The 24004-nt window shown below is 33.3% G+C and overlaps 1 protein-coding gene and 1 long non-coding RNA gene across 3 annotated transcripts in view; one reads left to right on the forward strand and one right to left on the reverse strand.

The window, feature by feature from the left end:
• The window catches only part of CSMD3 (CUB and Sushi multiple domains 3), a 1270863-nt gene that overhangs the window by 1128714 nt on the left and 118145 nt on the right, over positions 1 to 24004 (reverse strand). For both annotated transcript variants that reach the window (XM_047842282.1, XM_047842281.1), the window contains exon 2: positions 7997 to 8219. In XM_047842282.1, the coding sequence (XP_047698238.1) occupies positions 7997 to 8219 (223 nt within the window). The remainder of the gene's footprint in view (positions 1 to 7996; positions 8220 to 24004) is intronic.
• LOC125156733 (uncharacterized) overlaps positions 1 to 24004 on the forward strand; it is a 410956-nt gene that overhangs the window by 51403 nt on the left and 335549 nt on the right. The gene's annotated exons all lie outside the window — the stretch shown is intronic.

Here is a 24004-nt window from a genome sequence, read left to right on the forward strand (position 1 = left end):
ATGCAACTGAAGTTGTCATTAGCATAAAATACACTACTGTGTGTATAAGATATTTTAAGTAAGCCACATAGTAATTAATCACAAAGCAAAAACCTACAGTTGATACACTAAAGATAAAGAGAAGGGAATCAAAACATACCACTATGGAAAATTTTCAATTCACGAAGGAAGACAAAAGAGAGAGGATCAAAGGAATTACAAAAAAGTCAGTAACAGTTAACAAAACAACAGTCCTAAGTACTTCGCTACCAACAATTATTTTAAATAATGGATTAAATTCTCAAAGCACAAGGCATAGAATAGCTGAATGTGTAAAAAAGAAGACCCAACTGTATGCTGACTACAACAGATATACTCAGTTTAAAAATACACATAAACTTAAGGTGAAGCAATAGAAAAAAGTATTCTCTGGGAATGGAAACCAAAAGAGACCAAGGTTAGCTATTTTTATATTAGATAAAATAGAGGTTAAGTCAAAACTGTAGTAAGAGGCAAACAAGGTCATTTATAATGATAAAAGAGTAAATACATCAAGAACATATAACAATGGTAAATATATACACAATCTCTGAGTACCTAAATATATTAAGCAAATATAACAGATTTAAAAGGAGACATACACTACAACACAATAATAGTAGGAGACTTCATTACTCACTTTCAACAATAGATATTCAGACAGAAAAACATTAAGGAAATACTGGACTTGACCTATACTTTAGATCAAATGGAGCGAACAGACATACAGAGAACACTCCATCCAATGGCAGAATACATATTCTTCTCAAGCACACATGAGATATTCTCTAAGACAGATGATAGGTTAAGTCACAAAACAAGTCAATAAATTAAAAAAACATGAAGATCATATTAAGTATGCTTTTCAAATAAAATAATATGAAACTAGAATTCAATAACGGGAGCAGTGCTGGAAAATTTACAAATATGTGTAGCACACTCCTGAAAAATTGATGGGTCAGGAAGAAATCAAAAGGGAAATTTAAAAAATCTTGAAACAAACAAAAATGGAATCACAGTATACCAAAACTTACGAGCTAAAGCATAAGCAGTTCTAAGAGGAAGTCATAGTGACAAATGCCTACATTAAGAAAGAACATCTCATATAAACAACCTAAATTTACATCTCAAGGAACTATTAGAAGAAAAACAAAGCAAGCCCAAAGACTATCAGAAGGAAGAAAATAACAAATTTCATAAGATAAATAAATGAAGGGCTCCTGGGTGGCTCAGTGGGTTGAGCGTCTGACTCTTGATTTCAGCTCGTGTCATGATCACATGGTTCATGGGATCAAGCACCACATTATGCTCTGTGCTGAGTGGAGCCTGCTTGGGATTCTCTTCTCCTTCTCCCACTACCCCTTCCTTGCAGAAACTCACTCACTCTCTCTCTCAAAATAAAGAAATAAACATTAAAAATGAAATAGAGACTAGAAGCACAACAGAAAAGATCAACAAAACTTAGAATAAAACTTAGGTTTTCTGAAAAGATAAACAGAATTGACAAAACTTTAGTTGGACTAAGAAAAAAAAAAGCAAAAATTCAAATAAACCAGAAATGAATAAGGAAACATTATAATCAATACCACAGAAATTCTAAAGATTGTAAGAAACTATTATGAACCATTATTCCCCAAATAATTGGATAACCTAGAATAAAATTTCTGAACACATAAAAGCCCATAACGGGATGGTTTCACTGGTGAAATCTACCAAGCATATTAAGAATTAAAGCAAAACCTTTTATACTCTTCCAAAAATTTGAAGAGGAGGGAACACTTCCAGATTTTATGAGGCCACCATTACTCTGCTATCAAAGCCAGATAAGGATACCATAAGAAAAGAAAACTACAGGCCAATAACCCTGATGAATATAGATGCAAAAATCTCAACAAAATAGCAATTTAGCAAACTAAATTCAAAGGCACATTAAAAGGATTATACACCATGATTTATCCCTGGGATGCATAGGTATTTTCATATATAGAAATTAATCAGTGTGATGCACCACATTAATATCATGAAAGATAAAAATTTATAATCATTTCAGTAGATAAAGAAAAATCCATTTGACAAAATTTAACATGTACTCCATGATAAACATTATTAACAAATTAGATATAAACATAGAATAGACATAACTCAAATAATAAAGGACAACCCCACAGCTAACATCATACTCAATGATGAAAAGTTGAAAAGTTTTCCTCTAAGTTGTGAACAAAATAAGGTTGTCCACTCTCACCACTTGTATTCAATATAATATTGGAAGTCCTAGATGGAGCAATAAGGTAAGAAACATAAATAAAAGGCATCCAAATATGGAAGGAAAATGTAAACCTGTCTTTGCATATGATAATGATCTTATAAACCGAAAATCCTATAGACCCCATCACCCTGTTAGAACTAATAAACTAATTCAGTAATGTTTTAGATAACAAAATAAAAAGTCAGTTGCTTATTTATACCCTAAAAATGAACTCTATGAAAAAGCAATAAAGGAAACAATATCTTTACCCTAGCATCAAAAACAGCAAAATACTTTGGAACCAATTTAACCAAGGAAGTGAAATACTTGTACACAAAAACTATAACTTTGATGAAAAGAAAAATTATAGAAGATACAAATAATTGGAAAGCTATCCCTTGTTCATGGATCAGAAGAATTGGTATTATTAAAATGTCCATAATACCCAGAGTTCTTCCTTCTCAAAATTCCAATGGCATTTTTCAGAGACATAGGAAAAAAAATCTTCAATGTGTATAACCCACAAAAGACCCTGAATTGCCAAAGCAACCAGTAAGAACTATAAGAAGAATAAAGCTTAAGCTTCCAGATTTTGAACTTGCAAAGCTACAGTCACTAAAACAATACGGAACTGGCAAAAACAAAACACACACACACACACACACACACACACACACACACACAAACAAAAAACAGACACATAGACCAATGGAATAGAATTAGAGAATCAAGGAAGAACCCAACCCCCACACACAACCAAGTAATACTGGTAAGTGAGCCAAAAATAACCAATGGGGAAAAGATAGTCTCTTTAATAAACTGTTCTAGGGAAACTGGATAAACATATGCAAAAGAATGAATTAAATCCCTTTTTTATTCCCAAATAATCAGATCAAAAATGGTCAGAGGAGGGGTGCCTGGGTGGCTCAGGCTGTTGAGCCTTTGACTTCGACTAAGGTCATGATCTCAGGGTTTGTGGGTTTGAGCCCTTCATTGGGCAGTGTGTGGACAAAAAAAAATGGGCAGATGACTTGAATAAACAATTTGTCAAACAAGTCACACAGTGCTCTATAGATAAATGAAAAGTTACTTGATATCACTAAATCATCAGAGAAATGCAAATCAAAACTACAATGAAATATCACCTCACACCTGTTGAAATGATTATTATCAAAAAAGACAAGAGATAACAAGTGTTAGTGAGGATGCCAAAGAAAGGGAATACTTGGGCACTGTTGGTGGAAATGTAAATTTGTTCAGCCACTATGGAAAACACCATGGATGTTCTTCAAAAAATTCAAAATAGAACTACCATGTGATCTAATTTTCCACTTCTAGATACATGTCCAAAGGAAATGAAGTCACTATCTTGAAAAGATTACATTATCATATTCATTGCAGCTTTATTTACAATAGTTAAGAGGTGGAAACAACCTAAGCATCCAAGGATGGATGAGAAGTCCACCAGTAATACTATACAATATCACTTATATGTGAATTCTAAAAAAGCCAAACTCAGAGAAATAGAGTAAAATGTTTCCAGGGATGGGAGTTGGGAAAATGTGAAGATTTTGGTCAAATGTTACAAGTTAACAGTTATAAGATGAAAAGTCCTGGGCATCTAATGTATATCATGTTGATTATAGTTAACAGTAGTGCATTTATATACTTGACATTTGCTAAGAGAACAAATCATAAATATTCTCACCACACACAGTAATTATGTGAGATGATAGAGGTGTTAACCTTATAGTAGTAATCATTTCACTATATCTATATCTATATATCTATATCTTTATCTATACCTATATCTATATATTATATCTATATCTATATATCATCTATATCTATATATATCTCAAATTATCATGTTGTACACCTTAATATTACAAGATGTTATATGTCAGTTATTTTCATTAAACTGGAAAAAATTGAAGTCAACTCTCCCAACACTACCTCTCCCCCTCAGCTGGATTTCTGTTACTGTACAGCAATTGTTTATATTTACCACCTACCTTCCCCAGTAAGAGTTTTTATATGTTCACACTTACCTGAATTATATATACCTTTTACTTTTAACATTATTAGCATTCATGAAAATTCTTGTAATTTAAGAAGATAAAATTCATGTCGTGGGCATTTCTACACTATGACTATGACTTTATGATAACTACCTCCTTTTTTCAATGACTTTAGAAGTTATTTATTTAGAAAATTAAGCATTTTTAAAACTTAACTTTTTAATGTTTGTTTATTTTTGAAGAGAGAAAGAGAGAGGAGGAGGAGGAGGAGGGGCTGAGAGAGAGGAAGAGAAAGAATTCCAAGCAGGCTCCATGTTGTCAGTTCAGAGCCCGATGTGGGGTTGAACTCATAAACCATGAGATCACGAGCTGAGCCAAAACCAAGAGTTGGGCACTTAATCCACTGAGCCATCCAGTCATCCCAAAACTTAACTTTGTTTTTAACAGTAAAATAAAAAGTGTGAATAGGAGCATTTTGACAATGTGACCTCTGTTGTCTGTTGACTGGTCCCAGCATTCTTCGTGTCACTTTCTACAACTGAGGTTGGAACGAAATGCTGTTTTTCTGTAATACTTTTTACCAAGGATGGTGATATGAGGTTGTTATCTCAGTTAAAGCTAATGCTGTTATCTGAATTACTTATGAAAGAAAAAAAAACATATCTTGTAGTAGGAGAATAATTAAATGAATTATAGTATAATTAAATATAAGCATCTGATAATTTGATGCTAACAAAAATTCTAGTCACATGTGAAGTTGTATGTATTTTAATGTAGGGAGATTGAATAAGGACATAAATAGCATAAGTAGGATGACCCTGAATATATAAATACATCTCATAGGATTAAAATAATTTTTTAAATTTTTGGCATAATTTTCTTATTTAGAAAATACGATATTCACATAAAAAGTAAAGAAAGCTGAGAATTACTTTCATGCATCAAGTAAACCAAATTGTTTCAAATGCACCAGCCTCTTAATGGAGACCTATGAAGAAATTCTCTAATGGTGTGTTGCTTCAAGTACTACATTTAGCCTGCAATATCAATTTTTATTTAATAAATTAAAAATTCACAGGATAACAAACAGGATCATCAAAAGTTGGAGTGTTAGATAATATTTTGAACGTATGAAATTGTGTTTGTCAAATCCAATGTGCCTCTCTATTTATACAAGCAAGAATGACAAGACCTACAAACAATCTTTTCTGCATTATTGCAAGGCAAGTATAACAAGCCATTACAAAATAGCTATTGGAGCTCATGGAAAATAACAAAATATAAGTATCAATTTCCGAAAGATAGAGAACAGCAGACATACCCTAATGGCATGTATTAAGTGAGAACAGAGAGAAACAAAAAGCAAGAAAACGTGAGTGAAACAGACAGACACAAAAATAAATCAAACTGCCAGCAGCAGTTTCAGCTTCTAATCAAACAGCAGACATTGTATATAAACAGTCTGGAAGATGCTGTAGGTTACACACTGGGTTTTTTTCTCCCTAGTCTTGCTATTTAAAATCAGCTGTAACATTAGGTTTAAGCATGAACACCAGTGGATGCATTATGCATCCAACTGTGAGCAAAATGGTATAGAGTACATATTAGAGGAGAATCTATAAAACAAATACCATGAATAAGTTTGTAATTTATTTTTTGGTTTATATCTTTATATGTTATGTATGTTTAAAAATATTGGTTTTTATTATTTATCTTATTTGTTAAATTTTGTCAAAGGAAAAACAGACTTTATATCAATACATAAACCATGGAAATTATATATATTATTTGTGAATTATATATTTGAATTTTGTTTCTTTTTTTAACAAGCTTAAGCTCTGAACTGAGACAATTCTGGGTTATAGTGATGATCCTCCCTCTTGCTACTTTCAACAATTAACCTTGGGCAAGTAATGTAAGACTCATTTTCCTAATTGTAAAACATTGATGATAGGAATCTTTTCACATTGTTTGAGAAGTTAAATAATATAATGAATACAAAATACTTAGTAATGTCCGGTATGGGTACTTAATAAATACTAAGGGTTAGACTTACAGAGCATTCATTACATTGTAGTACACGTAGAATCTCTGCAAATTAAATGCTATTATTCCCATTTACAAATTGGGAAAAAATGAATGAGAAGAAAAAAACTGATTTTCCCCATCTGACAAGGTCTTTTAACTTCCCAGAGGCCACAATTATTTCTTTTAAAAAAAGGAGCAGAGATAAAATAAAAATGTGTTTTCTCATTTTCAAGGGAATCTGGAGAGAATAGACACTTAGGCAAACCATACTATCAGCGATTTTATAGTTAGAAACTACCAGATAGCATTGAGCGTTTCATTTCTTTTTTATATTTACACCAATTATATATTACATGCTGCTGCTGTAAAGAAAATATACACAAGTCTTTGTCATTTTATTTTTATATACATCATTTTAGCAGGCTGGAAACTCTAAGAATTACCTTTGTTACTCTCTTTTAGCCTGTAATCTGATTGGATGTATATAGATGACAGCAGATACCTACCCGCCTCACCCCACACACTCTCTAGTGTACATAGTGCTGTCTTTCTATTGTGACTCAGTGCTGTGTCATTAACAGAAGGCATTGCGTTTTTAATGATATTGGCCATGATGATGAAATAACTCTGTGAGACATGTCAGCTTTTCTGTATATTCTTAAACAGATATTAAAAGACTTTGTGTAAAGGGAAGAAGAAATTGGAAATACTCAGTAAATGGATGTATAGAAAAAAGCAAACAAACAAAACCCTCATCAGTAACCAATTTAGTGACCTTTTCTTTGCATAGTCATGCTGTTTGAAACAACTGAGGCATTTTTAACTATCATTCTGAGTGCAAACATAGCCAAGTATGTAAAGACTCTTTAATCTTAGAGTTTATTGACTTAGATTATTTTGGATTAGAAGTTCAAAAACAGTTTACTACAGTTAAACATAATTACACACATTAGTTAAAATCTAGGACTAGAAGAGATATGTAATATCTGGTAGTTTGAACTTGGTTGAATTAGAGTTGATCTGTATTTAAAAGGAGTTTTTGCTAAGACAGCAAAAATTTCTCACATATTTAGATACTCTCATTTTTCAAAAAGAAATTTTGAAGAATCACTTAAATGACAGGGTGCCAGCTAATGTCCACACCTGTTTTATCGAGTAGCTTATAAATAAATAATTTCCTTTGTATGGACAAATGTAAATTTCCCAGTTGGTGACATTAAAGGGTCGAATTTTCAGATATTTAGATTTTATAAACCATACATACTTTATAAAATTAATGTATTTTTATATGAATATTAATTTTTAAGTATTTCTGCATATTGTATATTAAAATTGGGTAGCCACATTACATGGTATGCTTTCACTTTTATCAAAAGTTATGCCCGTAAGTAATGACACCTGAAAATAAGCACTTAACAAAAATAAAATACCTTTAACCAATCTAAAAAGGTCACAATTCAATTTACATTCACTTTTTTGAGATATAATATTAATATAGTATTATGAAGTCAGAGACACTGAACTAATTTGTTCATGAGATGATATATTTCCAAATTAACAATAATTAAATAGTGAATATGACTTTCATACAATTGTACCACAAACGTTAAGCACCCTGTGTGAAATAACATTTTACCCATAACATATTTTCCCTCCATTCTTCCATTCAAATCACACTAACCTTGTCCTAAAGTTTGTAGGATGAGGATGTCCATCATATAAGGATAAGTAGTCATATTCTTCTTCTAGAGCAAATGACTGAAAAACAATTTGTATTCTATTTCGTTCTTCTGCTATTATTACCCATGTACAGTTTGCACCATTTGGATATCCATATGGAAAACCAGGGCTTTCTATAGTGCCATTAAGTCCTTTTAAAGTTCCACCACATGTATAAATAAATCCTGCAACAAAAGACAAATAAACAGATATTAATATTATATAAAGCACAAACAATTCAGGAGATAGATAATTTTGAAAAAGCCTTTTGTTTTTCCAAGAACTATGTTACCATAATTTTGTAAATGGCAAGAGCTAGGTGAATTACCTAATTTTATTTTTTAAAAAGATAAGACATAACAAACAAAATATTAGAAAATTTGCCATTTATCATGCATCTTGTGGCTAGTAATTAGAAACCAGTCAATGAAGTAAAATTCTCCACACATCATTATCCATTTCATGATCCAACAGACAAAGTCTTGAACATGATACCTTCCCTGAAGTAGTTTCCAGTCTAATTTTAGAAAACTATAAACAACATTAAAAATTTAATGATTTTAGCATGCATTTTGGGTCTTAAAAATTAACTCCACTTTGGGGCGCCTGGGTGGCTCAGTCGGTTGAGCGGCTGACTTCAGCTCAGGTCACGATCTCACAGTCTGTGAGTTCGAGCCCCGCGTCGGGCTCTGTGCTGACAGCTCGGAGCCTGGAGCCTGTTTCGGATTCTGTGTCTCCCTCTCTCTGACCCTCCCCCGTTCATGCTCTGTCTTTCTCTGTCTCAAAAACAAATAAACGTTAAAAAGAAAATTAACTTCACTTTTTCTTGGTGTAGCATGCTAAGTTTTTTTTTTTAATGTTTATTTATTTTTGAGAGAGAGAGAGATTGGAAGAGGGGCAGAGAAGTGGGGGGCAAAGGATCTTCAGCGGGCTTTGTGGTAACAGAGAGCCTGATGTGGGGCTTGAACTCAGGAACCGCAATATCATGATTTGAGCCAAAGTTGGACACTTGATCGACTGAGCCACCCAAGTGCCCCAGCATGCTTTTTTCTGTCCATATCTCTAGCCTGTAGCCAGTGTGCCTTAGGAAAATCCTTCCCACCCTTGTACCAGGAGGATAAATGGTTCAGATCTAAAAAAAACACTCTATGTAATCATTCAACCTTTGACCAGCATAGCTGGCTCAAGTTTAAACACAATCCTTAGCTAACCGTATCTAAGTGAAACCTAATGTTGGGGAGAAAATATATTGAAAATTTGAATCCTGGGCAACAGACAGTAGCCATCTTAAAAACTTCTATAATTCTATAGGAGTTCTAATTTTATGGAAGATACAAATTTTTGACAACTTGACTCTTGGAGACACCTAGAAAACTGAATATGTTTCTCAAATTATGAATATGTACTAGTCTGTAGTCATATTGGGTAATGTTTAACTCTAAAATTTATACAATGCTAGCACAAGATGGCCCCAGAATGAATCTAGACTAGTCTTCAGTCGATTAAAGCTTGGATCCATGGTTGCAGAAGTTCTGATAAGAATTCTTTGCTTTGATGTCATTTCCAAATCTGTGGGTTGTACATGAAGCTTATGTGCCATGAAGCTGTAAGTCCAAGACACTGAGCTAATTTGGGGGAGAGAACACTGTAGTACCCAAAGTGTATGTATTTGGAACTGTATATAGAAATACAGGAAATTTGGGGCTCCTCTCTCTGAGAAGGAAAGAGTATATGATATACAGGTCTGGATATTTTTGAAAAATAAGAGGAAACACGCATGAAAGATAAGAAGCCAGAGTTGTAGATTGTGGCAGACAAGGACTGATTTAGGATGGTGTACATTCATTCCTCACTTTTTTTTCTCTTGAGTTTTTTTTAATGTTTACTTATTTATTTTGAGAGAGGAAGAGTCAGCAGGGGAGGGGCGGAAAAAGGGAGACAGAGAATGCCAAATAGGCTCTGCGCTGTCAGAACAGAGCAACATGGGGCTGAAAACCACAAACCATGAGATCATGAGATGATCCGAAATCAAGAGTTAGACATTCATTCGACTGAGCCACCTAGGCACCCCATTCCTCAGTCTTTTCACAAGTGCACCTTGCTTTTGCTAGGGGATCTACTTCTCTACCAAACAAGTACGCTTTAGAGTAGCTGGTTCTACTGACTTCTAGTGGTGAGGCTCAGGGAGGGATTAATCAGTATAACTCTATCCTCCTACCAATATTTACTTCAGGAATCTACTCTGATTATCTCCATTCATGGCTAAGTCTTAAACCTGGGATATTCAGTATTGATACAAAGTACTGTTCTTGGGATTTTTTTGACTTTTAAAAGAAGTTGGATAGGTAGATGTTTTTAAAAAATCAATATTTGTGTGTATACATATATTTTTGCTCATGCACCAAAAGTCAAATAGGGCATTTTATGATTTTCAAAAATAAAAAAAAAAAAAAAGGAGAAAGGTCCCTTCTAAATTGCTTCTTGCAGAGCAATTACTTTGAAGCCTTAGGTTAATTAGCTATCACCCATTTCTATTAGTTTTCTGCCTGAACAGCTTCCAATTTGAACTTCATAACTAAATGCAAGCATGAATCCCTTTAGCTACAATCTGATCTATGGGCTGTTTTATATATTCTCAAGCCCCATAACCCTGATGGTTTTAGAAAAAGGACATATGTCCTGAAATAACATGCTCAGCTTTGTCCACTAATTCTCCAAGTCCCTGCTGATTCATACATTTCAGTTCCTTTCCTTTCCTTTTCTTGAGGCAAATTAAGAATTACACCTATTTTTAATTTTTATCTGTGTTCTTCATTTTATTTTCATTTTTGTTTCTACGTTTGATTAAACACCACATGATTCAGAATAATGAAGTGCATTTGCCAACAATATGTTTATAATTTCCACCCTCCACCCCCCCCTCCCCAAATCAGCTTAGTGTGTATCTTTCTAGACCATTTCTGGGCAAATGCAGATATATGCATATTTCTATGCCATATATATATAACAAATTGAGTCAGTCATATTCTGCATAATTTTCTGAATCTTTTTGTTTATATCTATACAGTATCACTTATAATCTTCTGGAATATAAGTGTACTTATATTGTATACGTGTATACTTCTACAATCTTTCTTAATGATGACATAGCTATATGGCATATGGTATGCCTGTACTTTAATGTATTTAATGTATCTCTTATTGGCAGCTTTAGTCTTTGTGGTTTCAAAGGCACAGAGAACAACTTTGGATGCATATCCTAGTGCACATGTGTGATATATACTTAAGATAGAATTCCAGAAATGGGAGTGCTGGAATTTAAATTTAGGTAGACGCATCTAAACTATCCTCCATGAATGTGAAAATTTCTACTGCTATCACCAGGTTATGAAGTATTTTCAACTTCTAGCTTCAATTTTGGCAACACTAGATTTTTTACAAGGCAAAAAAAAATTATCTTATTATTTTATTTGCATTTCTTCTGGCAACTATATATCAAATATCTTGTTCTTTGCTTCTCATTCATTCATAATTATTTTATTAATTACCTTTCCATATCCTTCACTTATTTTTAATGGATACTGTACTATTTTTAGTTGTATTTTAGGATACAATTGCTTAGCTCTCTGGTTATTCATTGGTAATCCATATTTGCCTTTCATACATACATTTCTAAATGAAATTACTTTGATTATTCATTATAGCTCGTTGCTCTCATAATTTCACAACTCCTTTTTGCTGTTTATAGTACATGTGAAGCTTTGATGATATTTCTTCAACTTCTGCTCATCTATTCATCGTGTATGTCATGCCTTAGGGATAAAATGATTAAAAGGACATTATTCTAGCCTGTCTTCAAGGAACGGACAAACTGCAACATGAGACAGCATGGAAATGCAGATCATTATTATTATAGAATATGGTAAGTGCTATGTTTGGGATAAGAACTTACTGCTGTGAGAATATATGGAAACAAAACTTAATCTAGATAATTCAGTACATGTTTATGGAAAACCCATCTCAAAAATTGACATTGCAACATTCTATAGATTCAGTCTTCAACAGATTCTGAATGCCTTATGTTGTATTTTTCACACCTTAACATTCCACTTAAAGAGTCAGTTTATACTTGAAAAATAACTAAAATTTACATGATTTGGTTAGCAATAATTTGGTTAAGAATACAGATTTTTGAGCATCTTTTCATATATCTGGTGGCCATCTGGATGTCTTCTTTAGAAAAATGTGTATTCATGTCTTCTGCCCATTTCTTCACTGGATTATTTGTTTTTTGGGTGTTTGGGAAATTTTTTATATTTTGGATACTAACCCTTTATCTGATATGTCATTTGTAAATATCTTTTCCCACTCAGTTGGTTGCCTTTTAGTTTTGTTGATTGTTTCCTTTGCAATGCAGAAGTTTTTATCTTGATGAGGTACCAGTAGTTGATTCTTGCTTTTATTTTCCTTGCCTTTGGAGACAGGCCGAGCAAGAAATTGCTGCTGCTGAGGTCTAAGAGGTTGTTGCCTGTTTTCTCCTCTAGGGTTTTGATGGTTTCTTGTCTCACGTTTAGGTCTTTCATCCATTTTGAGTTTATTTGAGAAGGGCACTTGGGATGAGCACTGGGTGCTGTATGTAAGCAATGAATCATGGGAATCTACCCCCCAAACCAAGAGCACGCTGTATACACTGTATGTTAGCCAACTTGATGATAAATTATATTTTAAAAAAAGAATACATATTTTTAAACTGTTCACCTGTTATTCTGTCATGTTCATACTTTACCTTTTTTGTACAGATAGAAACTATAATAATTCTACAGTATTTTATAATATTTTAAAATTTATTTTGTTTTCTTTTATGCTAACCAAGATCTGTGGCATTACAAGAAACACACTTGTGTTTACCTTTCATTTTTTTCCGCACTTGTGTTTATCTACTGCAATTGGGCTCTTGTGCCCAATTATATTGAATGACTTTTTTTTTATCACCTAGAGTTCACAATTTTATTGACACACAGCATTTGTATGATAAAGCTTGTAAAGTAAAGAACTTAATGGTAGCAGTTAACCTTTTTTTATTATGATAGGTAACACATAATATGAAGTCTATCCTTTTATCAATTTTGAAGTGTACAGTATTGCTAACTGCAGCACAATGCTGTACAACAAGCAGATCTCTAGAACTTTTTCGTCTTGCATGAACGAAACACTATACCCAGTGAAAAATAAATCTTAATTTACCCATCTTTACACCATGCTACTTTCTTCTGCAGGAATTGGACTATTTAAGATACCTCACATAAGTAGATATATGCAGTGTGTGCCCTTCTGTGACTAAACTATTTCACTTAAAGTGACCTCAAGGTTCATCCATGTTGTAGTGTATGACAGGATTTCCTTATTTTTTTTAAAGCTGATTTCCATGGTAAATACATACCTCATTTTCTGTATCCATGTACCCTTCAATGGAAATTCAGATTGTTTCCATTTCTTGGCTACCATGAATAAAGTTGCAGTGAATGTAGGGGTGCAAATATCTCTTTGAGATCCTGATTTTAATTATTCTGGATAAATACCAGAATTGGGATGGTTGGATTATATTGTAGTTCTATTTTTGATTTTTTGAGTTCTATTTTTAATTTTATTTTAAACATTAAAAATTTTAATACTGTCTTACTTAGTACCTGCCCCACTACCAGTAAATATATCATATCAGGTGAAGTGTGTGAGTGAATGTGTGTGTGTGTGTGTGTGTGTGTGTGTGTGTGTGTGAGCGTGTATGCATGGCTGGGTGGGCAGCTGCGTGTGTTTAAGTAATGAGTGAATTCTAAGTTGTCAAATCCATGTATGTGGAGTTGTTCATAGTATGCCCTTATTCTCCTTTTGATGTCGGTATGGTCTGTATTATATCCCCTCTTGTATTCCTAATATTAATAATTCATGTTTTTTCTCATCTTTTCTTTGTCAGTCTTGCCAGTGCTTTGCCAATTCCATTGATCTTTTCAAAGAACCAGAATTTTGTTTCATTGATTTGTTTTTTCTCTATTACTTTCTCTACTCTGTTTTCAAATTTTCACCTTTCATTTTATTATTTACTTTCTTCCATTTGTTTAAAAAATTTTTTTTTTCAACGTTTATTTATTTTGGGGACAGAGAGAGACAGAGCATGAACGGGGGAGGGGCAGAGAGAGAGGGAGACACAGAATCGGAAACAGGCTCCAGGCTCTGAGCCATCAGCCCAGAGCCCGACGCGGGGCTCGAACTCACGGGCCGCGAGATCGTGACCTGGCTGAAGTTGGACGCCTAACCGACTGCGCCACCCAGGCGCCCCTCTTCCATTTGTTTTTAATTTAGCTTTTTTCTTTTTCTTTGTTGTTAACATGGGAGTATATATTATTAAGTTGAGACTTTTCTCTTTTCCAAATGCATGCCTTTGATAGTATGTTTCTCAGTACTACCTTAGCTGTATCTCACACATTTTGATATGTCTGTATTTTCATTTTTTTCAGTTTAGTGTATTTTTAAATTTCCTTTGAATTTTCCTTTTCAAGCCATGGCTATTATAGACATACATTGTTTAGTTTTCAAATGTTTGGGGATTTTCTGTTAAGTTTGATAGTGATTTCTAGTTTGACTCCATTGTGATCAGGGAACATACTCTAGATGATTTTAGTTCAAATTTGTTTAAGTTTTATTGCCCAGGATATAATCTACCTTAATATATGTTCCTTGGATATTTGAAAAAAAAATGTGTATTCCATTGTTGTGAATAGAACCTTGTCTAAGTGTTGATTACATCTCATTAGTGTATACTTTTGAGTTCTTTCCTACCCTTGCTAACTTTCACCCACAGGCAAGGTGTCCTTTTTCTCTAGCTGCCTACAAGACCTGTCTTCAGTTTAATTATAATTTACACGGTATGAATATCTTTGTGCCTATCCAGTTAGGAGTTTACTTAGCTTTTTAACCTGTAGGTGTATGTCTCCTTCCAAATTTGGGAATTTTTTAGTCATTATTTCCTTAAAGTATTTCCTTAGCCCTATTCTCTCTCCTTTCATGACTCCAGTGACACATGCCAGATCCTTTATTTTATTCCCACAGGTCCTTGGTACTCTGTTCATTTTTAGTTTTTTTAGTCTACTTTCCTTCTGTTGTTTAGCTTAGGTAAATTTTTTCTACTTCAGTTTCTTGTTTTGTTGTTGTTTTGTTTTGTTTTGTTTTGTTTTGTTTTTTCTCTGTTCCCTCCATTCTCTGAGCCTACCCATTGATCTTTTCATTTTGGTTACTGTACTTTTTTGTGTGTGACATTTTTATTTGACTCTTCTTTTTATGTTTTATTTCTTTGTTGAGACTTTTATTTACTGACACTTAAATTTTTTATGTTTTAACTATTTGCATTGTTTGTTGAAATTTTTTATTGTGGCTTTATTTTTTTAAGTGTATTTATTTATTTTGAGAGAAACAGAGACAGTGTGAGTGGGGGAGGGGCAGATAGAATCTGAAGCAGCCTCTGCACTGCCAGTGCGGAGCCTGAAGTGGGACTCCAACCAAGGAACCAACTGTGAGGTGATGACCTGAGCTGAAACAAAGAGTCAGATGCTTAACTCACTGAGCCACCCAGGTGCCCCTTATTGTGACTGCTTTAAAATATTTGTCAGATAATTCTAAAATCTCCCATGTGGTGTTGGTATTCATTGCTTTTTTTCATTCAGTATGAGATCTTGTTGGCTTTTAGAAAATAAAAGATTTTTTTTCTTGCAACCTGGATAATTTCATTTATGTTATGAGATTCTGATTCTTATTTAAATCTTCTCTTTAACTGGCTTCTTCTGAGACTGTCCCAGCTAGGAAAGTGCTTGTGGGTAGTACCTCAGTACAATCTGCTGGAAAGAGAAATCTATTTTCTGATCTGCCCATTAATAACTGAGGGAGTAGTAGTAGTAGAAATACATGATGCTGAACTTCCTTACCTACCCTAGTCCTCCCCTTTACCTCCCCTTTACCTGCACCACCACAGCAGGAAGCAGTGAAGAACCCTGTTCTATGAGGTGGGTGTGGAAATCCAGATCCTTAAATATCAAGGTCAAGCCATTACAGAGAGAATCCCTTTATGCAATTGTTCTTTTTCTAAACTCTATGATTATCATTTTATTCTTCCACATGTACTTCCTTTCACTGTTTTCTCTTGGAAGGTGTATAATATATGACACATGTTCAAATGAATTAGGAGATCTAAAGAACCAACTTTTTTTTAGATACAGCAAAGGACAACAATAGATGTAACAAATATTAAAAATGCGTTTAACTGGCAAGACCACATCATTTTCATGGCTGCACAATATTCCTGTGTGAGTGTGTGTGTGTGTGTGTGTATCTTACTTTTCCATAGGTTGCTTCCATAACTTGGTTATTGCAGATAATGCTACAATAAATGTAGGGGTGGATAAGAATTAGTGTTTTGGTTTTCTTTGAGTAAATTCCAGTTGTGGAATTACTGGATCATACAGTGTTTCTATTTTTAAAATTTTGAGTAATCTCCATACTGTTTTCCCCAGTGGCTGTATCAATTTACATTCTCAGCAACAGTGCACAAGGGTTCCCTTTTCGCCATAGCCTTACCAACACTTGTTATTTCTTGTCTCTTTCTCTTTCTCTTTGTTTTTTAAGCCATTCTGACAGGTGTAAGATGATATCTCATTGAGGTGGTTTTGATTTGCATTCCCCCGATGATGAGTGACGTTGAGCATATTTTCATGTGTCTGTTGGCCATCTGGTTGTCTTACTTGGAAAAATGTCTATTCAGGTCCTCTGCCCATTTTTAAATCAGATTATTTTTTGGTGCTAAATTGATTAAGTCTTTACATTTTTTGGATACTAATCTCTTATTGGATATATCATTTGCAAATATCTTCTCCCACTCAGTACATGGCCTTTTTGTTTTGTTGATGTTTTCCTCTACTATGCAGAAGATTTTTATATTCATGTAGTCCCAATAGTTTATTTTCGCTTTTGTTTCCCTTGCCTTAGGAAATGTGTAGAAAAATGTTGCTGCAGCTAATGTCAGAGAAATTACTGCTGTGTTTCCTTGTAAGATTTTTATACTTTCAAGTCTTACATTTAGGTGTTTAATCCATTTTGAGTTTATTTTTGTGAATGTGGTTAGAAAGTGGTCCAGATTCTTTTTTTTTTCTTTTTGCATGTAGCTGTCCAGTTTTCCTAGAGTTTCCCAGTTTATTGAAGAGACTGTCTTTTCTCTACTGTATATTCTTGCCTCCTTTGTCATAAATTAGTTGACAGTATAAGTGTGGGTTTTTTGTTTGACACTCTATTCTGTTCCATTGATCTATGTGTTTATTTTTGTGCCTAATCTATTTTGTGTCTAATCTATTTTGATTAGAGCTTTGTAATGTATCTTTAAATCTTGAATTGTGATACCTCCAGCTTTGTTTTTCTTTCTCAAGGTTTCTTTGGCTATTTGGGATCTTTTGTGGTTCCATACAAATTTTAGTATTATTTGTTCTAGTTCTATGAAAAAATGCTATTGGCATTTTGATATGGAATTCTTTGAATCTGTAGATTGCTTTGGTTAGTATAGACATTTTAAAATATCCATTCTTTCAATCTGTGAGCATGGAATATCTTTCCCATCATTTGTGTCATCTTCAATTTCTTTCATTAATATTTTATGGCTTTCATAGTATAGGTCTTTCATTTCCCTGGATAAGTTTATTCCTAGGTATTGTATTCTTTTTGATGCAATTGTAAATAAAATTGTTTTCTTAATTTCTCTTTGTGCTACTTTAGTTTATAGAAACACTACTGATTTCTGGGTATGAATTTTGTGTCCTGCAATTTCACTGAATTCATTTATTACTTCAATAGTTTTTTGGTGGAGTCTTTAGGGTTTTCCATGTACACCATGTCATCTACAAATAGTGACACCTAGAGGGTATTATGCTAAGTGAAATAAATCAGACTGAGAAAGACGAACACCATAGTATTTCACTCATGTGAGGAATCTAAAAACCAAAATAAATGAATAAACAAACAAAAAAGTAGAATCAGGCCTGTAAATACAGAGAACAAACTGATGGTTGCCAGAAGGGAGGGGGTTGAGGGATGGGCAAAATGGGTGGAGTGGGAGATAGAGGCTTCCAGTTATAGACTAAATAAATAATAACTAAACAACTTAATAATAAAAGGTACTACATAGGGAATATAGTCAATGTTATTGTAATAGCGACATATGGTGACGAATGGTAGCTGCACTTGTGGTGAGCGTTAGCATAACATATAGAGAAGTTGAATTATGTTGTACACATGAAACTAATATAACACTGTGTGCCAGCTGTATTCAAAAAATTAAAAATAAATAAAATTCATATTATTGAAAAGTATATTTAATTATAGTAAAAATAATTTTATTGTAAGTTATATGATTATTTGGGCACCTGGGTGGCTCAGTCAGTTGTGTCTGCCTTTGGCTTAGGTTATGATTTCATGGTTCATGGGTTCGAGCCCTGCATTGGGCTCTGTGCTGACAGCTCAGAGCCTTGAAGCCTACTTCGGATTCTGTGTCTCCCTCTCTCTCTGCCCTTCCCCCACTTGTGCTCTCTCTCTCTCTCTCTCTGTCTCTCTCAAAAATAAACAAAAAAATTTTAGGTTATATGATTATCAACCATTGATACAGCTTTTTGGTTTGGGTAGTGTCTATGCAATATTATTACAGTAGAGATACGAAAGTTTGAAAGATTTATTAAAAAATTAAAAATTTGCAACCTGTTTTATTTCTCTACAATATCACTCTATTTTTATTATACATTCTCTAAAATATGAATTTATTGAGATTTTCTTGTCTGTATCTGTCTCTTCAATTAAACTTTAAAATGTAATTTATATTTTCATTGAAAATTCCAGTTTTTCAGGGAGTCTTAGATTCTGAAGATAGACATCCTGATTTCACAGTTTAGCATCCCTTTTGTGCAAATTACTTAATCTTATTGTGTGTCAGTTTCTTTTAATTATAAAGTGGGATAATGAGGAATTGTTTTAAAGATTAAGCATGTTAACTGCAAATCTCTTTAAAACATATTTTAAGCATAGTGAATATTATGTGTTAGTACTTCTTTTCTTCTTTTCCTCTTCCTCTTATTTATTACTACAATTATCATCTTTAGTCATGATGCTCCATTACATAATTTAACTATTAAAACACATGAAAAAAATTTATTATTTTCAGAGTAGGAGGACAGCTTTTATCTCAGAACATCAAATGTTAATGCTGAAATGTCTGCCTCTCTTAAAGGAAGAAAATATAACCTGTTATTGGTAAATTTCTTTGTAGACTTGTAATGGATGAGTATTCTTCATTTATTGGGTGAATGTATGCCAATTGTGTCATATTTTTAATTGTTACTGAAATCTCTATTACTCTCATGAATTTACTTTCTGTTTTTAGCCTCTATTTTGCTTTTTCCCCATGTATTTGGGCAGTAAATTATTAGATAAATAAATATAGTTAAAATGATAATGTGATCCCAGTGCATTTACCTGTCTACCATTATGAAATGATTTTCTCCAGACCCACCAATGGTCGTGTCACAAAGTCTACTTCATCTAACATTAGTATGGATGCATTCAGTTATTTATACCTTAGTGTCTACACTTACAATTATTACAGTATTACAGTCTAGATGGATTTCTTATAAATAGCATTTAGGGTTTGAGTTTTTTAAACGTATGTGATTGTCTTTACTTCCAAATGGGAGTCATTATTTTTTAATTCACTATAATTATTTATGTGTTTGTTTTCTGTTTCTTCCATCTTTTATTATTTGTCCCTTTTATTCTCCCTTTTGCCTTCTTTTATATTAATGAAATATTTCTATTATTTTTTCTCTGTATTAGCTCAATTTTATTTTGTTAGCAGTAACCCTAGGGAACATAATATGTATCCTTAATTATTAGAGTACATTATAAATTAGTACCCTTATCACTTTCTTATCACAATGCAAGGACAACAGAACATTATAACTCCCCCCATCCCTTGATATTTTCACTATTATTTTTGTAGACTTTAATTATACATATATTATAAACACCCAAAAGACAATTTTAGGGTCTTAATCAGTCAACATTTATTTACATTTACTTACATATTTACTTTTTTTTCATCATTTCAGTCTTTTCTTCTAGGTTTATTTTTCTTTTACATGAATAATTTTCTGCAGTATTTATGTATGTATGTATGTATGTATTTAAAAGTTAATTTGTTTTTGAGAGAGAGAGAGTGAAAGGGAGGGTCAGAGAGAGAGAGAGAGAGAGCAAGAGAGAGAGAGAGAGAGAGAGAGAGAATCCCAAGAAGGCCCCATGCTGTCAGCATGGAACCTGAGGCAGGGCTTGAACCTATGAATCCTGAGATCATGACCAGAGCTGAAACTAAGAGCCAATTGGTTAACCTACTGAACCACCAGGCGCCCCTCCAGTATTAACTTAATTCTAGAAACAAGTACTTTTTGTGTGCTTGACTTATTTTTGAGTTTTATCTATTTTTTTTATAATTGTTTTTGATGAGACATTTGGTGTAATACAAGCTATTCCACCAGAGTTAGGAGTAGAAGTTGTTTTGTGATGCTTTACCATTAATTATAACTTATTCGTCTTTATTCTCTGTCACACAACTACTGTGTCAACATCCTTTCAACCAACATGATTTTTCATTCTAAATCCCAATGTCAAAACTGTATTACAATAATCAACTGTTTTGTTTGGGCAAAAACAAATTACAGTGTTGTTCGGGCAACAAATCACAGTTTTGTTTGGACAAAAACAATTTTGTTTGGACAGAAACAACAGAGAAATCAATAGTTTAAGGTACTATTCATGGAACATGGACTAGGTGCCAAACACTATAGTGGGCATTAGATTTTCACAAAAACTTGGTAACAGTGTTTCACATCTTAAGCTTTAGAAGCTAATGGTAAAAATAGACATAAATAAATAATTTACAAACATATATGATAAGTACTATAAAAGGAGTCCTTGGAAAGCTATCTAAAATTTAGGGAACAGGGAAAATAAAGAAATATTCAAATCTAAGTCAGTTTTTCAATGACTCAAACTTGTTATTTGACATTTCATTTTATTTTAGATTTTTGCTAATACCAGATAAATATATACTTTAAGTTTAAGGTAAAGTATGAGATTCTCCAAGGCATAGTTTCTAAAGTGTATCAATCACCAGTATGTTGTAGATGGTGGTTACATTCCAAATTTTGCTATTCAAAATATCCAATTATGTACATATCCAAAATATCCATTCATTTGATTCTTGACGGTAAGAAAGAAATATGTAATTTTGCTTTCCTGTGCCCTTTGGACTTTTATATTGTAACATCCATGTGTTCATTTGTCCAGTTAGTATGGGATTATCTAGAGTATCACCATTTTCCATAATAATGGAACTATCAGACTTGTGAAGTAGCCAAAATATTTCCAGTAGTATTTGAAAGATTCTAAAGGAAAAACATCAAGAAGAAAAATGGGATAAATGAATCAGTGATAAAAGAACATTTAGAGACAGAATATGCCTCTTGAAATTAGATGTAAGCAATGAAGTAAACTGTATTAATCAGGCAAATGAAATTGTCTTAGACAAGTATTATCAGGTTTCATGTAAACATTAGCCTGTAATATCAAAGTGCGGAAATCGATGGTCTCCTGTTGCTTCCTAGCTTCAGTACATGACTGATGCATTTTCAAAAGCAAAGAGTTACTACTGTAAGTGAATATTCCCACTGAAAATCATGAAAACTGAATTATTTCTAAATCATCATGTGGACTTCTAAAGAGTTCATCAGGACATTATTTTAAAGTTAAGGTCAGGAAAAAATTCCAATGAAATTATAATATAAATGACTTTTAAATTGATCTGATTAGCACAAAAATATTGAAGAGCAAGGGTAACTTTAGTTATCAAGTATTATAGTCAGATAAGATATCATGTTAAGATTATTAGTATTGTCAGTTTAAGCTTTCAGAAACTGGGTTTTATTAGACATTGGCCACAGATGTCACATTCTACCTCTAATGATATATGCATTATACCTTTTTTTCTTTGGACTGAAGGAAAGTTTAAAAATATAGTCCATTTTCATATGCTTTTCATCATATTTTCCTGTTCCTAATACCTTAATTGTCTTATGAACTTTAGCCACTAAAATGGATATTAATTATAAGTAATAATAATATCCTATGAATCATATGTTCTCTCAACTTAATGCATTTTGGAACAATTCCAATGCGTTGAATAATCCAAAAACTTCATGAAGACCCATTCTCTCCACATTGTTCCATAAATCTTCTGATTACATTTTAATATTGACTTTTAGTTTATATGATTCCTTTCCTCCTTAAGTGAAATGTCTCTCACATCATTCATCTCACTATCTTTATTGCCTTTCACACTCAGTACTGTTAAGAAAGTAAACTTTGGATTTACAGATAATTGGCCTTTATCACTTAACAGCTATGTGATCTTGTGGAATTTAGTCTTTCTGAGACTCAATGTCCTGTTCGATAAATTAAGAATGATAATAATACCCAGCTTAGAGAATTCCTGTGAGGATTAGCAGTACATATGTAACCACCAGAAAATTAGAAAAGATGACTATTATTTCACCTTCTAAAAACTATACCAGCTATGCCTACCTAACTTTAAATCTACCTTCTTCAAAATCCTCAAACTTATTCCAGCTCTAGAATATTTGTAAAATCTACATAAATATCAGTTTGTATTCCTTTCAATAACATTGAGCCATATATTTATACATATACATATGTATATATATATGCACACAGTGCTATTGTTCAAGGTAATAAGATTTTCTTATATAATTTTTGCAGTGATTACACACACAATGATTACATAACTATGTGAATAATTATATTTTCATTATAAATTTGAAATGATTTATTGCCCTGAATTCAGAAATGTCTGTATGCTAATTGTTCTTTTATTCTACTCAAATCTCTTTACCACTTCCCCTATACCACTTTTTGTCTTAAGAGCCTGGTCATAGATTGCATCTCCAGCTCTTGCTCTCCAGCCCTCCTGCTTCCATTTGATTTTGACATTGTGCCAGCAGGAGATGACAGTTCAGAAGAAGAGATAGGTCATTGTAGTCATTGCCCTTACATACTTGATACTCAGTACTGGTAGTGGTGCTTTTTATAGTTATATCTCCTTGGAAGAAGCTCTCTTTTTACATTAGTAAATTCCCTATATTCCAAGAACAATGTGGGGTGTTGTTGTTGTTGTGTGTGTGTGTTTTCCTTTGGTATCTTCAGGACTAGAGCCCTACCAACTCACTGCTGGGAACAATTTTCCAATATGGTAGAGAGAATTGGAGTTTTTACAAAGTACTGTAAGGAGGCAGATTTCAGACTTGGCAAATAGAGCAACTAGAATTTGTGTGATGAGGCATGGGAAAGACAGAATTGGACAGAGGGGGTGCAAACTCTTCTGGACAGTCTGTTTGCAAATTCACTATAAATTTATGGTTGAGGGCAGTTCTATAGAGTGCAAACAGAATAAGACCACCCAAAGATTGTTAGATAACCTCTCTGTGCTTTATTGCTGGACCAGAGAAAGTAGTGGCTGAGCAGTATCAGGGAAGAGCAGTATAGCAGATTATTAGAGTGCTTGCCTTTCTGTCGTAGCAAGACCTGATCAACCTGTTGTTAACATCTCTAACATCCAACTGGGACACCGGGAGTACTGGCAGTGTGAACCCATGCTGTGGACATTAGATACAGACATCTACCCTAGCCTTACCTCTATAAAGCCTAAAGGCAAACTCTGACAAGATTCGCTGGGAAATAAAGTTTGGAAGCTGTGTCCTGCCGAACTACAGGGCTAGCCAAACACTTTGAGCTTTCCATAGATCTCCATTCACAAGGTATTAAA

Source organism: Prionailurus viverrinus, chromosome F2 (genome assembly GCF_022837055.1).
Source record: "Prionailurus viverrinus isolate Anna chromosome F2, UM_Priviv_1.0, whole genome shotgun sequence".
NCBI lineage: Eukaryota > Metazoa > Chordata > Mammalia > Carnivora > Felidae > Prionailurus > Prionailurus viverrinus.